Source organism: Cucurbita moschata, unplaced genomic scaffold, assembly GCF_002738365.1.
Source record: "Cucurbita moschata cultivar Rifu unplaced genomic scaffold, Cmos_1.0 Cmo_Scf00021, whole genome shotgun sequence".
NCBI classification, from domain to species: Eukaryota; Viridiplantae; Streptophyta; class Magnoliopsida; order Cucurbitales; family Cucurbitaceae; genus Cucurbita; species Cucurbita moschata.
The window spans coordinates 1-14,721 of NW_019268537.1; the positions used below are offsets into that span (position 1 = coordinate 1).

The following is a 14,721-nucleotide window of genomic DNA, read 5'->3' on the forward strand; positions in this document are numbered from 1 at the left end:
ACTGCAGAATTGGGCGCGCGTGGCAGGCGCGCGTGCGGCCTGCGGCTGGCGCCTTCCCGCGCGCGTGGCCACGCATTTCCAGCGTGCTGCTGGGCGCGTGAGCGCGCGTGGGACGGCCAATTTGGCCCGGTTGTTTTCTGTTTTCTCGATTTTTGTCCCGGCTCCAGTTCTAATACTGTTTTTACGTGGATAGGGACTTAATTTAGAGAAATCAGTAGTTTTGGACACCTCACGGGCAAAGAAACGCTAGCGAAAGGGCACGCGTCAACCAGGTAAGTCACCACCCGGTTTTTAGGAAGAAATACTTGTAGGATTCGCTAGGATTGCATGCATGCTAGTAGTTCTGCTTCAGATTAGCTATTCATGTAAGTTACTAGTCAGTTTATCTGTCGTGGTTGAATTGTGTAAATTACATGAGTGTTGCTTGTATGCCTTAGGCTTCCGCCGTATGTATGCATGCGTTATTTTATGTGTAGAATTGAGTATGCCGGGTTTCGGGTGTTTGATGGACGAATTCGCCCCATTGAGCGCGAACTTAGTGCTCTGGGTGCTTGATGGAGGTCATCGCCCCGCTGAGCCGGTATGCCTAGTTTGCATGAATTACATACTATGATGTAGAAGAAGATTACATGCACCCTCTGTTAATTATTTCCTTGATAAGATTAGGGAATCTTGGATAGGAGCGAAATGCCGCTCCAGCCTGACTTAATCTTTCCCTAGGAACTTAGTGGTTTACCACGGTAAGAAGGTACCCCGGAGCGTTCATAGATTGCTAGCGTGTGAACGGTATCTATAGCTTCGTGGGAGGACCAAGGGGTCCCTGATCAGTCCTTACTGCTCTTAGCCATTTCGCATGGGAAATGTGTCCCCACGTCGTACAGCCCATTAGCTGCATGGGAACGGGTTGGGTCGCGCCCCCCATAGAGGGACTAGATGGGCGTAGGGGTACTCAGCACACCCCTAGGCTAGGTACCATGTAGTCCCAGATAGCCATGTGGAGGTAGCACCTCATAGAGAGATACCGACCATATTAGCTTGGCATATAGAACCTCTGGGCGTTTAATGAGAGAACGAAAAATCAGTGAAACCCAAGGGGCAAGCCCCAAGGGACCTAGATTGGAGCCAGTCGCCCTAGAACCGAAATAGGAAACCGTGGCAACCTATTGAATTAAGATGCGAAAAGAGCCTACAAGTAGGTGGCTTACTGAGTATAATTTTTATACTCATCCTTGCTATGTTTTCCTTTTTTTTTTCAGGAGCGCGAGGCGTCGGTCAAGAGTGGGCGTGATCTGAAGGGAATTGTCACAGAGGGATGGGTTGTCCCGGGGCGTCAGTCCAGTCTTAGTCTTTATTTTTGTATTCGCATTCCTTTTAAATTTATTTTCCAAACGGTCTTGTGATCTGTGTTATCGTTCGAAAAACTTTATTGAAATTTGATGATTTTTTGCTACTTCATATTTAAATCTCTTGTGCGTCTGTGTCGTGTCGTTGGTCACTGTCCGTAGTAAAATATTGGGCTGTGACAAGAACAATGTTTATGAATTTATTTTTTTTATTTGTTTCTTCTTTTTTCTCCTTTATTTTACATTATTTTTGAACCTCTTCATTTTACTTTAAACAGTAATTTTAAAAAACAACCCGCGGTTGTTTTTCTTTTAAATCCAATAGTGATAATCAATATTTTAACTTTTCTTTTGGCCATATTTATGATCTTGGTATTATTTATGACTTAAAACACGTCTCTAGGTACGATTTTGGGCTCGAAATTTTGTTATGCTAAATATCAGTTGCATGTATTTCTATAATTGTCCAGGGTACCTTAATAAAATCCAAAATAATGGTTGTTTAAAATATTGGTTATCTCGAAATGATAATTGCTACAACATATCAATTGCTTTGGTATAATAATGGTTGCTTTGATATACCAGGTGTCTTGGAATGATAATTGTTGTGAAATATAGGTTGCCTTGTTATAGCCTTGATCTCGAAATGATATTAGTTGTCTTGGTACAATAGCTGTCCAGATATAATGGTTGCATGTTATTTTAAAATATTGCTTGCTATTTTGGAATGATTATCGGTACGAAAGATCGGTTGCCTTGTTACAATGATTGTTTGGACATATTGGTTGCCTTGATGGGACCTAAAATAATGGTTGCTCGAAATATTGGTTGTCTCGGTATAATAATTGTCCAGACATGACAGATGGTTGTCTCGAAATTATAATTGTTGTGAAATATCGGTTGCCTTTTGTCCAGACATAATGGATGCCTTGATAGAATTCAAAATAATGGCTACCTGAAATATTAGTTGTCTCATAATGACAATGGTTGCGAAATATCGGTTGTCTTGGTATAACAATTGTCCAGACATAAATGGTTGCCTTGATATGTTTAGTATCGGTTCCTTTGTTACAATAATTGTTGAAATATATTGGTTGCCTTGATAGAATTCAAAATAAGGGTCATTCAAAGTATGATTATCTTGGTACAATTATTATCCCGACATAGTAGATGCCTTGATGTGCTTTCTTAAAATAGCTATATCTCCCCATGATTGTTACAATCATTTCCTAGATGTCAGGGTTGCGTTGATAGTATCCAAAATAACGGTTGTTCGATATGCTATTTTGAAATATGGCTATCGTGAAAAGATAATTGTTGCAAAAAATTAGTTGCTTTGTTACAATAATTGTTCAAACTTATTGGTTGTACCGATGGAATCCAAAATAATGGTTGCTGGAAACATTAGTTATCTTGTAACAATAATTATCCATATTTGGTAGTTATCATGTGTTATATGGTTGTATTGAAATGATAATTGTTGCCATTATAGAAATAATGGGTGGAATTCAAAATAACGGTGGCTTGAAATATTGATTCTTTAGGATGATAACGGTTGCAAAATTTCAGTTGCCTTGATACAATAATTGCCCAATTAAAGCGGTTATATGCTATTTCAAAACGTGATTGATGCGAAATATTGGATGCCGTGGTTACAATCATTTTCCAAGTATAATGGTTATCTTGATGGAATCCAAAATAATGATGGTTCAAAATATAGATGTTTCAAAATGATATTGGTCGTCTTTTTTAATAATTTTAAAAGGATAATTGTTGCGATAATCAATTGGTTTGTTTCAATAATTGTCCGGGCATAATGTTTGTTTCAAAAAGTTAATTTTTCTTGGGATTATTATCGTAAAGTTGATTTTCCTTATATTACCTACTTTAAATCATTCAAGATTTGCATGATCGATCTTGTTTTTTTGAAGTGATTTGATTCTCAAACAAGTGTTTTTGTCTTCAGATATTTGATAAACAATATAATTTGTATCACTATGGTCATTTTTGGTCTTATATCAAATGATAAGAAATCAAAGGAAAGATTCAAATTACTCTATTAGCAAGATTAATGATGTCAAGCAAGAAAGATTCTAATTTCATCCTGAGACTTTTTTTTTTTTTTTTTTTTTTTTTTTTTTTTTTTTTTTTTTTTGAAGACAGCACGTTTTAATACATATATTTATTTGGAATATTTGATCTTCTTTAAATGAATGTTCATGGCATTACATGCATTATAAATTATTTGAATGCATTAACTTGTTTAATGTTATGACTAATTAGAAAGGTGCAATTCGAGAGGTACTATATTTTTCACGTGTGTACCCTGTGTTACGATTCTACTTTTTCATTCTTGCAATGTCATAATCTTGACTTGTTCACGAAAAGTTTTGAGGTTTTTCGCTCTTCTGTAAGATCCATCGGACCTTAGTCATCTAGCTCGACTTTACCTCTATTTGGACCAACAACTCTGGTGTGTATTGTCTGCATCTCATTTTGGTTCCCAATTGGTCATTATGTCTTTATGTCATCCTACGTCCCTAGATGTCATTAGCCAACTTAGCTTGCTTTGTCATATTCATCGAAAACGCGTTCATGTGTCGTTCATAACATTAAGACATCCTGAATATTCATCCAAGTTCTATCGAGACATTGGACCCTCTCGATGTCTACGTCATATTAATTATGGTCTTTGTATGGGAAAACGGGTGCATAATCCAACTTCCAATACATGGACGAGGGCACAATGGCTACACACATGTCGTCTGACATTGTCTTTTTACTAATTTCAAAGAAAGTCGCCTAAGACACTCAATATCGCAACACTGGCCCTCACTTTGACACATGCATGTCATAGGGTAACTCGCTTAGGCCACAAAGCTCGGTGTGGTGGAAAGTTGATATCATGCTTCCCTTAAGATACATTTTGAGGCAAACAATCATACGGTATCATGAACATGAGTTTCTTCCCTTAAGATACATTTTAGCAAACAGTCATACTGTATCGTGGAGCGCTCGATTGACACCAAATTTGGTAAGCTTTCATATTTCATATGAACGGATTTAACTTTTGAGTTGCATGCCCAAATTCCCTTAGGAACCTCGATATTCGAGGTTAAGACCCAAGGTCCTACCCGACCCACTTTAAATTGTGTGTAGTATACTATATTGTCCTCCTTAGTCACATCATGACACTCGTCTATTCAGATGGGTGTCACTTAAGAGTTGTCATTTTGCTTATCGCTACGTGAGGGTCATAACCTATTCTTTTTAAAGTATGGTTGTGACATCTTACATGCCCTTGAGTGTGTGTATGTCATACCAACACCCCATCACCCCTGCTCAAACATCATAATGGTAGCATTCTATTTTTAATATTTCAATAATATTTTATAAACAAAAATATAATATAGTTCTCTAATGTAATTTCTAAAAAGTTAAACTCATGTACAATATATATATAAAGTGAGTAGGATAGAGTCAGATAGGGACAGAGAATATAATCTTATCTTTGACCCCATTCAGCTATCGAAAAATCTCTTTTCGCTTCCTACCATTTCTCGTTTAAATGGAAATTCTCCACTATGTTTGGAGAAGGTGTCCTTAAAACCCTAACCCCACGAGTAAATAGACATCTCTAATCATGATTCAAACATTAAATTCTGGAATGAATCCACGCTAATTATGTTAGATTATATTATAAAAACAAAAACACAAATATGTTCGATTTATTATACGAACGAAGAAAAGGGGAAAAAAATACTAAAAAACTATACAACTGATCACCATCTCCAAAAATAAATAATTTGAGCTTCCATTCCAAACAATCTACTTTAGTTTTTCAATGCATTGTTTATGTTTATAGAAATGGCAATAATGCTAGTGACTACCGCCAGAGTTACCATTATGGAAGCAACCACCTTATCCTTCTTTGTTGCTATTCCATTCACATCCCTGCAAGCCCAAACAAATTTTGTTAAAAACAAATTATAATCCTACTCCATATTTATGAAAAGAACATGAAAACATAATAAAGTATTGCATGGATAGTTTCTAAAGATCCAAATCATCTAATACTTTAAGTACCTGAGTGCAATAGCGCCAGGAAAGATGAAGGCGAGACAAGCAGCTGAAGTTGAGCCCATGAATTGAAAAATGTACCATATATTTGGGAATGTTATTGCAGCCAGGTAGGAGAAAACCAACAAAGCCATTGTAATGCCCATAAACCTTCTTTCATTTGTCACCAAAGAAGCCTCCTTATTTGGGAACAGAAATTCATTGATGTTGGACCTCAGTGGGAAGTTTTGCACAGGGAAAACCAGCATCAGATGAATTGCATAGCTTAATCGAACCACATCATTCAACAAAGCCCCTGTTGCATCAACACTCTCATCAAAGTTCATCAGAATATCCGACATTAACGAGTCCCCAAACAGGAGATACCCAAAAATCCCGATCAGGAAATAGATCACGGCGCAGAGAAGGAGTGCGATCCGAACTGCAGTGATCATGTTCGATGGCTTTCGAAGCTCAGAACTTATAGGATGAACTGTATGATTGTTGAAAGAAAAAAAGAATCCGCTTATCAATGTGAATGAGCTCAAAAAAAAAAAAATTATAAAAAAATGTATTTAACATTAGTGTCTAGAAAGATATCAAATCTAATAACAGAAAAAAAGGGTGGTGGGGCTCAATATGATAAAGGATTTGGGAACATGTCACATAAAATCATTCTATTTTGTCCATAAAACTGCAACTAACGAACTCTTTCTTCACATAGGGTGGCAAATTAAAACAGGCAAAACTAGCAAATTAACCAAAATGAGAATCGACGGGTCGGTTCGACCCGAAATTGGTCAATTTCGATTTACTAAACTGTAAACTCCAATCAAAATTGGTCCATTTGGAGTAGTATTAAAACTGAATAGTAAACCAAACCAACCAAAAGTATTAGACCAATAATCAAATGGCCACCCACCCCCCTGCCCCACATGCACATAAACTATATTCCATAAGCCTCACATGCTTGACTTCTAATTCAACAAGTAGATTAAAATATCAATATTATTAAAAAATTATTCATATTATATTCACATTAATGATATTTTTTATAATCTAATTAAATGGTGGATTCAATGTCTCTACAAAAATGTGATCTAATATTCTAATTCTAACACCTTAGTAGCTCACACAATAATTTTATGCGGTTGGGTTCGAAAGAGAGCCGATCGGACCAAACCGTCCAAAGCATAAGGGTTTGTAGTTCTGTTTACCATTGAAATGGAAAGTGAAGGCTGTGACAAGGACTGGTACAGCTGTGAAGAGGTTGAGGAAGGAGGTTTCGCTGTCCAGCTCCGGTACCAATCTGGTGCTCTTCGTTTTTCCTTGAACGATCGCTATGATCGCCATTACAGAGCTTATCCCAACAAAAACCACGGCCAGAACAAATGACACGAACGAACTGAATCTCAGAGAATCTGAAACACATTGCAGAAATCCAAAACCACCGCCATTATAGCAAGAACAAAGAAAATTGGAAGTTCATCAGTTTAATTGATTCCATAGTTTCTAGTTACTAACCGACTCGTCGGAGAAGAACCAGAGGAAGTAGAATGAAGACGGCAGTGAACAGGATAGAGAACTCTCTGGCGTTCCACCAGTGATTCCCAAACCATTCTTGCAAAACTCCCAAATGTACTTGTCCCCCTTCCTTGTTGCCGGAGAATACATCCCCTGAATACTCCACAGACCACATAAACACAGATCAATTTTACAAGATCAATTACGAGAATAAATCGGAAGTAATCTCGATTTCGAAGAAAAAAAAGAAGAGAATCGAAAATAATATTCGATTTCACGAATCATTTCCCGAAAGTCCATGACCACCACGCCAATCAGATTCAGCCCTAATTCCAGCCTATTAAACTACAAAACGAGTAAAATCAACACGCGATTGAGATCTCTGAAGTCCAAAATAGACTTACCTATTATTATCTGGTACATAATCAAGCAGCCAAGATTGGTAATCATGATACAGACTTGCGTAGCAACCGAACCAATTGTGCCGAACGATTCCTTCATCAAGCTAGCATAGGTCGTCGAGTCGCCGGAATGTGTGAATCTGAGCAAAAGCTCCACCGATATGTCAGTCAAAAAAGCGACGAACACGATCAGGACGAGGGCGGGGATTATGCCGAGCACCTTTAGAGCAAAGGGAATCGACATGATTCCAGCGCCAATTATGCTGGTCGCGACATTAAACACGGCGCCAGAGACCGAAGCAGTCCTTGTGGACGGATTCACCGTTGACAGGAGAGGTATGTTTTCCGGCACCGGCGACATCCCGGCGGCGAGTCGATGATAAACCGAAGAAGATGAAGAGAAGAAAAAAAAAAAAAGATGTCAAATCTCGTCTTACGCGGCGTATGGCGGTGTGTCTAATGTGTCATATATGTATTGGACCAAAATGGAGATACGAAATTACGAAAATACCTCTAAATTATTGAACAACTTATTAAACATAGATAATTTCCAGTACTACAAAAACACTCACTTTTCCCGTTTATTTTATAAATATATCTTTATAATTAACCTTTCAACCCCGACTTACGGTCGTACTACCATCAGTTGAAGATAAAGGAAGGTAACCTCCCAAAAACACACATTATCTACGGACATTACGAATTCAAAATAACGCCGTTCGGGTTAACCAATCCTTCAATGGTATATAACAACTCGATGAATAAAGTAAACTTTTCTTTTCAGCAGCTCCATAATATAACCTAGTTTTGTTGCCAGAAATACAGGAGAATGTCGATGTCATTAGGTATCGAATCTGGATTTTAAATCCTAGACTGAATTTTGGGTACGTGGGTATTCCACCGATCATCCTCTAGCCAACTTTTCTATACCAGATTTTTTTTCCTTTTCTTAATGCTAATGAATATTATTGAAATTTGACTCATTTATTGAAGCAATAAGAGATAACATAAGCCTAATTCTTTATGAGGCAAGATAGATTCGTTAATTTTGGGACCATTTCAGTAATGATGTTCAATTTTCTTCAATGACACGTCTTGTTCGATAACTTCATTTTTAATTCTAAGAGTAATGAGTCTGTTATTATGAGCATCTAAAAGTATTGTCCCATTAATTATTACGTCTCTTATTTTTTTTATTCATTAATTAATTAATTAAAAAAAAACCTTCTCTATTATCTTCTTGATTGATTGCTTGCTCGTTCCACAAATTGAATTTTATATTTGCAATATGTGTTGCATTATTTTTGCACTTCTATTAAAAAAAAATCATAAAATAACATTATTAGAAATATTTATGAAATTGAATGTATAAATTTTTAATATTTATATTTATTGACCGTATAAATTTTTATTCCTTAGAAGATTTGAACTGGCTAGTTTTCTTGGATGATCAATCTTTGAACTTGTTGATTTTTTTAGCATACCGACTTTTTGAATCTGTCATGTTCTTAGATAATTGGACTTGTTGATCATCTCGAATGATCAGTCTTGAGCTTGTTGATCGGGTTGGATCGATATCGAACATTTTTATTGAATTAAATTGACCTATAACTTATTGATTAGCTTGGACCGATCAATCTTTAATTCTGAATTTCTTTATTTATAAATTTTTGAGAAATTACATAATAACTGGGGCAGTATATTTTTTATGATTAAAAAAAAATGGTGTCCACATCAGCATGGAGTGTATTTATTGGAGCAAGATCTTATCCTTTTCCCTCGGTTTTGGAGGGATTTGTTGGGCGGTGGTTGTGTGAACGGATATGGGAGAGACGTGATGGTTCCGTGCCAGCTTGGGCCATGGTGGACCTAACTGTCGGTTCAACCTTTGTACTTCACCATCTAAATCATTCTAATTTTCTCCCTATTTTATTTACTGCTTTTAAAACGTTTCCCAAAAGACTCAAGGTTAATATTGTCATTTTCTAAACATTAGTCGAGTTTCACGTTTATTCGACAAAGACTCGAACAACTCAAGCTGAGTCCGTCAATTATATATATATATATATACATTATAGCGTATTTAGAGTTTTTGTCTAATTCTCGCTCCATTGTCAATACGATATTTTGTCAGTGTCACACTCCTCGCAACTCTGTCCTTACGCCACAATCATCTCATTTGCGTGTCACAAGCACTGCGGTCATGCCTTACATCACATTGCACACTCACGCTCGTCCCTCGCTGCCATAACTCAGTAACTTAACCCAATTCTCGGGTTTAATGGATTAAAGATAGATGAAAATAATTAAAAAAATCTTTAAATTAAACTAATTAAAAAGTCTAAATATTCATAATGGACACGTTTTGGTTACTTGTTCTACTTCCTCTCTTATTTGTTTTTTTTTAATTTAAAATAATAGTCTTTTTTCTTTTCTGTTTGTTTCTGAAATAAAAATAATAATAAAACAAAAATACCATCATATTCTACTTCAACACAAACAATTTAATAATACATTTTTCACACATACAAAATTGAATCCAGAAGAGAGAAAATACTTATACACGTATTATAAAACTAATATTATTTCGACATATTATAAGATTAATATTATTTATGTTTTTAAATATTAATATTACTTATTTTCGAATGTCGTGTTTATATTTATAGCAATAGCAATAATACTCGACACTGCTGCTAAAGTTACCATTACTGCAGCAACCACCTTATCCTTCTTTGTTGATATTCCATTCACATCCCTACACGTGTAAATAAACAACTACGTAAAATATAATATTCTAAATATATTCTCTTAGCATGTCCAAATAAATAATTATGTAAACATAACTTTTTAATTCGAGCAATAAAATACATAAGCTCTTACTCTTAATCTAGAAAATTTGTATTGAACCCTCGTTACTCAACTAAAAAAATTGGATTCTAACGTGTTCTCGAAACTTTTACCTACGAGCTCAAATCATAATTTTTATCCTATTAATATGTCATATAGATCTACACGCTTTGTCTCCTAGCTTTGAGTGGACAAAATTAATATTTTTAACTTATATGTGTGGTCTCTTATCATGACCTACTTTACTTTTATTCTAAATTATTTTATAGTAGACGTCTGAGATAAAATAAGCTTAAGTTTTATATCTTCTAAATTTGGTGTCCGGCCGTTGTTATCCCTTTAGCTCTATAATTATAGAGATCTCTATGTCATATATTATTGGTCAAATTAATTAGTAACAAGGTTTGATATATTGATGTGTGATGTGCGCATATCTAACTCTATAACCACAGGTCTCTGTATCTAACTATCATTCAAGTTAATAAAGGCGAAACTTTCAACTTGTTTCGGCAAAACTGAACTCATTTGCATACTCTAAGATCATTGTGTATAATTTCTCTAACTTTTATCGAAATTAATAGCTGGGAAAGAGAAGTACCTGAGGGCGATCGCACCGGGGAAGATGAAGGCGAGGCATGCAGTTGAAGTAGAGCCCATGAACTGAAAAATAGACCATATATTTGGGAAAGCAATTGCAGCCAAGTAGGTGAAGGCCAGCAGTGCCATTGTTATGGCCAAGAACCTTGTGGTATCTGAGGCCAAAGGAGGCTTGTTTGGAAACAGCAATTCATTTATGTTGAACCTCAAAGAGAAGTTGAGCAAAGGGTAAACCAACATTAGATGAAATGCATAGCTTAATCTCACAGTATCATTCAACAAAGCCCCTATCGATGAACCTGAAGTTCGATCAAAATTGGTTAAAATATCCGACATTAATGAGTCCCCAAACAGCAAGTACCCAAAAATGCCTATGGCGACGTAGATGATAGCACATAAAAGAAGGGCCACTCGAACTGCTAGCATCATGTCTTTTGAGTTTCGAAGCTCGAAACGTATTGGATGAACTGCCACGTAGTACAACAATTATTATGGTTTAAATATTATTTATTTAATCTCAATATTCTTAGATTATTAGAGAAGCAGTCGTTAATTAAAAGGAATATCATGAATTTATAAGAAATGAACACCGTCTTCATTGGTATGAAACTTTTTAAATAAACCAAAGCAAAAGTTAAAGATAATTTATGCTTAAAATGGATAATATCATATCATTGTTAAAGAGACGTGTATTATAATTCATTAAATAACTTTTTAAATATTTTTTTCTTGAGTAAACATGCCTAAACAAAATAATTAAATAAAAATAATAATAAAAGTTGCACCACTTATTAGTTTTTAATTCAAAGGTTGAGTGCTCTTTCTAAAAAGGGAAAAACAATTTTATTAAATTTATTTGATTACCCAATTAAATAAATATCTATTTATTTTTCAATATTTTTTAAAGAATCATTTTGATTCCTATTTACAAAATTTTAACATAAAAATTAGAAAGAAAAAAATGAGCTAACTTAAATTAAAATAAAATTGTTAAAAGTAGTTAAACAAAATGTGAAAATATAAAGATAAAATTGAAATTTAAAGAGTAGATGGACTAAATTCATGCCTTCAAAAAAATAATTTAAAAAATCAATTTATTTTTTTCTAACAAACCACAAAATTTGTGGAAAATAATCGTACGGGTTATGCTTTTGTCTTCACGTACCATTAAAATGAAACGTGAAGGCTGTGACAAGAACGGGTACGGCGGTGAACAGTTCGAAGAAGGAGGTTTGATCGTCCAGCTCCGGTACCAATCTGGTGCTCTTCGTTGTGCCTTGAACGATCGCCATTATCGCCAAGACAGAGCTTATCGCAACGAAAACGACGGCCAGAACAACTGATACAAACGAACTGAATCTCAAAGAATCTGGAAAAACACATTGCAGCGTTCAAATCCGACGCCATTAGAGCAACAAACGAAGAAAATCAGTTTCCGATTACTAACCAACGCGTTGAAAAAGAACCAGAGGAAGCAGAAGGAAGACGACTGTGAAGAGAATTGAAAACTCTCGCGAATTCCACCATTGAATTCCAAACCATTGTTGCAGTACTCCTAAATGCACTTCCTCTCCTCCTTTATTCCCCGAGAACACGTCCCCTCAAAATTTCACAAATCGAACAAACGCGCACAGAAAAATCAGAGATCAATTTTCGAATCGTACTCTGTAATTACTGCAAACTAATTTAAGTTCAAGAACAGTCTCTGAAATTCGTTCATATTACAGAGAATCAATAACAATTTCCGATCTCTCGATACATTTCCCCCAAAATCAATAAACTACCTCCAACCCTAACTTAAATCAATTTTGAATTAGTCTGAAAAAGAATTTACCTATTATAATCAGGTACATGATCAAGCCTCCAAGATTAGTAATCATCACACAAACCTGCGTAGCAACTGAACCAATCGGGCCGAATGACTCTTTCATCACGCCGGCGTAAGTCATCGACTGGCCGGAGTGAGTGAATCTCAGCAAAAGCTCCACCGATAAGTCGGTCATGAAAGCCACAAGCACGATCAGGACAACGGCTGGGATTATGCCGAGGACCTTAAGAGTGAACGGAATCGACATGATTCCGGCGCCGATTATACTCGTCGACACATTAAACACGGCACCGAATACCGAAGCAGTTTTCGTGGCCTGACTCTTCTCCGGCAGGAGAGGTACCTGCTCCGGCGCTGGCGACATTTCGATGGTGAGGACAAGACTAAAATGATGAACCCAGAAAAAAGAATAAAATATTCCAATAGGGGAAGGGTAAGATAGGAAATTCAAGTTGAGAATATTTCTGAGTCAGCATATTAACAAATGGCAAGCAATGATTGGTGCATAAATTGTGCATCCATTTATCTATAAAATTTTCTTTCAAATAAAATTTATCTTCCAATTTAATAAAATTAAAAATTTTAAATAATACAAAAAAATAACAAATATTTTTATTGGTTAGTTTTAATTTGTCTACTTATAAACATATTTATTTATAAGAATTTCAAGGAAAATATGCAAAAGAATGTATGTAGTCGTTATGATGGGTAGATGCCTCTATTCATTCATCAATAATTGTGATTGAGATGTTTTTTTTTATTTTTTACTAATTATTTTTTTTAATATTAAGTGTTAAAAAATTAATTAAATAATAATAATAATTTTTATAGATATATTTTTAAAATTTATTCAAAAAAAAATTAACGAATTTTAGATTCATCGAAAGTATCAATAATAAATTAAAATAGCATAAGTCTACAATTAATTATTTTGATATCAAAGATTTAGATATTTTCATCCAATATATTAATGGTAATTAAATGATAGCCTTTTTGTTTGGAAGAAGTCATTTATTATTTTGTTGTTTATTAAGCCATTTTTAGAAAAATAATTATAATAAAAGTATTTTTATTTCATACTTCAAAAAAAAAAATGCTTTTGTTTTAATTCTATTATATCTTATATATATATACATATTTATTTAAATCAAAAAAACACTTTAAAAAGTAAATTATTTTTAAAAAACATAAAAAGATTAACGTGTCTTATTCAAAATTTTTAAAATATGTCGTAGTCTACTAATTAATGGAAGAGTGAGATTTTTATTTATTCATGTGTTTTTCTTTCTATAAATATATATATATATTTCTAACGATCCTATTTTTTCTTTTGATTTGGAAGACGGGCATTGCATTCGAAAGGCCTGAGGTAAAGGACTATGCTACGTGGCTCTCCCAATTGACTTGGACTCGAGCTTATTTAGGATTCCCTGACCCTTTATTTGGATTCTTCCGTGGAACTTTCAAAAAGATAACTTTGCTTACTTTATTACCTTACTGATGAGATTTTCTATCCTATTGGCTGACTCATTACTGGCTTAGAGGTTAGAACGTTAGAGAGGGGATTCCTACCACTCTAATCCCCTCTGGGACTAGGGAGATCCCCTAGACATCCTGTTTCCGTGCTTCTCCTCCTTCTCCCCCCTAAACAGATAGATCTCATAAGGTAATAGAGTAAGCCGGATTCTCTTTTTGAAAATCCCACATAAGAATCTAAATAAAGGGTTAGGGAATCCTAAATAAGCTCGAGGGAATCCTAAATAAGCTCGAGTCCAAGTCAATTGGGAGAGCCACGTAGCATAGTCCTTTACCTCGGGCCTTTCGAACGCAACGCCTGTCTTCCAAATCAAAAGAAAAATGGACTCGTTGGGAATATATATATATATCGGATTTTTTTAAGTACTAATATATCCTACCATTCTGGTGTATCCGAGCGACAAAAAAAAAAAGACCTAATCATTCTCATAGGTATGTGTCCCTATAAATATATGAGAAGAAGTAATACATGTTTAATGTATGTCATTCATGGTCAAACATGCACGATCATATCAATATAAAAACATGAAGTGAAGAATCACAAATAAATGTGTCATTCATGTAACATAACAATTTCATCCAA

At 35.0% G+C, this 14,721-nt stretch overlaps 2 protein-coding genes and 1 long non-coding RNA gene across 4 annotated transcripts; 1 reads left to right on the forward strand and 2 right to left on the reverse strand.

The window, feature by feature from the left end:
• The first annotated feature begins 20 nt into the window (after positions 1 to 20).
• LOC111458221 lies at positions 21 to 1,542 on the forward strand. The gene is made up of 2 exons (XR_002713069.1): positions 21 to 272; positions 1,257 to 1,542. It is a non-coding gene; the product is annotated as an uncharacterized LOC111458221 (long non-coding RNA).
• A 3,469-nt stretch (positions 1,543 to 5,011) lies between these two features.
• LOC111458196 (amino acid transporter AVT6D-like) lies at positions 5,012 to 7,763 on the reverse strand. The gene is made up of 5 exons (XM_023100706.1): positions 7,331 to 7,763; positions 6,927 to 7,079; positions 6,620 to 6,823; positions 5,430 to 5,895; positions 5,012 to 5,297 (listed from the first exon to the last, which is right to left on the reverse strand). The coding sequence occupies exons 1-5, from the start codon at positions 7,686 to 7,688 to the stop codon at positions 5,177 to 5,179; spliced, it is 1,302 nt and encodes a 433-aa protein (XP_022956474.1). The 5' UTR covers positions 7,689 to 7,763; the 3' UTR covers positions 5,012 to 5,176.
• Positions 7,764 to 9,789: 2,026 nt separating this feature from the next.
• On the reverse strand, positions 9,790 to 12,996 carry LOC111458134 (amino acid transporter AVT6C-like). 2 transcript variants are annotated; one of them, XM_023100609.1, is made up of 5 exons: positions 12,609 to 12,996; positions 12,222 to 12,374; positions 11,940 to 12,113; positions 10,776 to 11,241; positions 9,790 to 10,085 (listed from the first exon to the last, which is right to left on the reverse strand). In XM_023100609.1, exons 1-5 carry the CDS (start codon positions 12,964 to 12,966, stop codon positions 9,962 to 9,964), a joined length of 1,275 nt encoding a protein of 424 aa, XP_022956377.1. In that variant the 5' UTR covers positions 12,967 to 12,996; the 3' UTR covers positions 9,790 to 9,961. The 2 variants fall into 2 exon arrangements, with proteins under 2 accessions (XP_022956377.1, XP_022956376.1); XM_023100608.1 differs by having other exon boundaries at positions 11,940 to 12,143.
• Between the last annotated feature and the right edge of the window lie 1,725 nt (positions 12,997 to 14,721).

What these genes read in the sequence shown, in the direction of transcription:
- LOC111458134 (XM_023100608.1), bottom strand. Translation starts at nt 12,966, where the DNA reads ATGTCGCCAGCGCCGGAGCAGGTACCTCTCCTGCCGGAGAAGAGTCAG. An exon ending in GGTTCTTTTTCAACGCGTTG is followed by an intron (nt 12,144 to 12,221) that starts GTTAGTAATCGG and finishes GTGTTTTTCCAG; the next exon opens with ATTCTTTGAGATTCAGTTCG. An exon ending in CCCGGTGCGATCGCCCTCAG is followed by an intron (nt 10,086 to 10,775) that starts GTACTTCTCTTT and finishes TTACACGTGTAG; the next exon opens with GGATGTGAATGGAATATCAA.
- LOC111458196 (XM_023100706.1), bottom strand. Translation starts at nt 7,688, where the DNA reads ATGTCGCCGGTGCCGGAAAACATACCTCTCCTGTCAACGGTGAATCCG. An exon ending in GGTTCTTCTCCGACGAGTCG is followed by an intron (nt 6,824 to 6,926) that starts GTTAGTAACTAG and finishes AATGTGTTTCAG; the next exon opens with ATTCTCTGAGATTCAGTTCG. An exon ending in CCTGGCGCTATTGCACTCAG is followed by an intron (nt 5,298 to 5,429) that starts GTACTTAAAGTA and finishes TTGGGCTTGCAG; the next exon opens with GGATGTGAATGGAATAGCAA.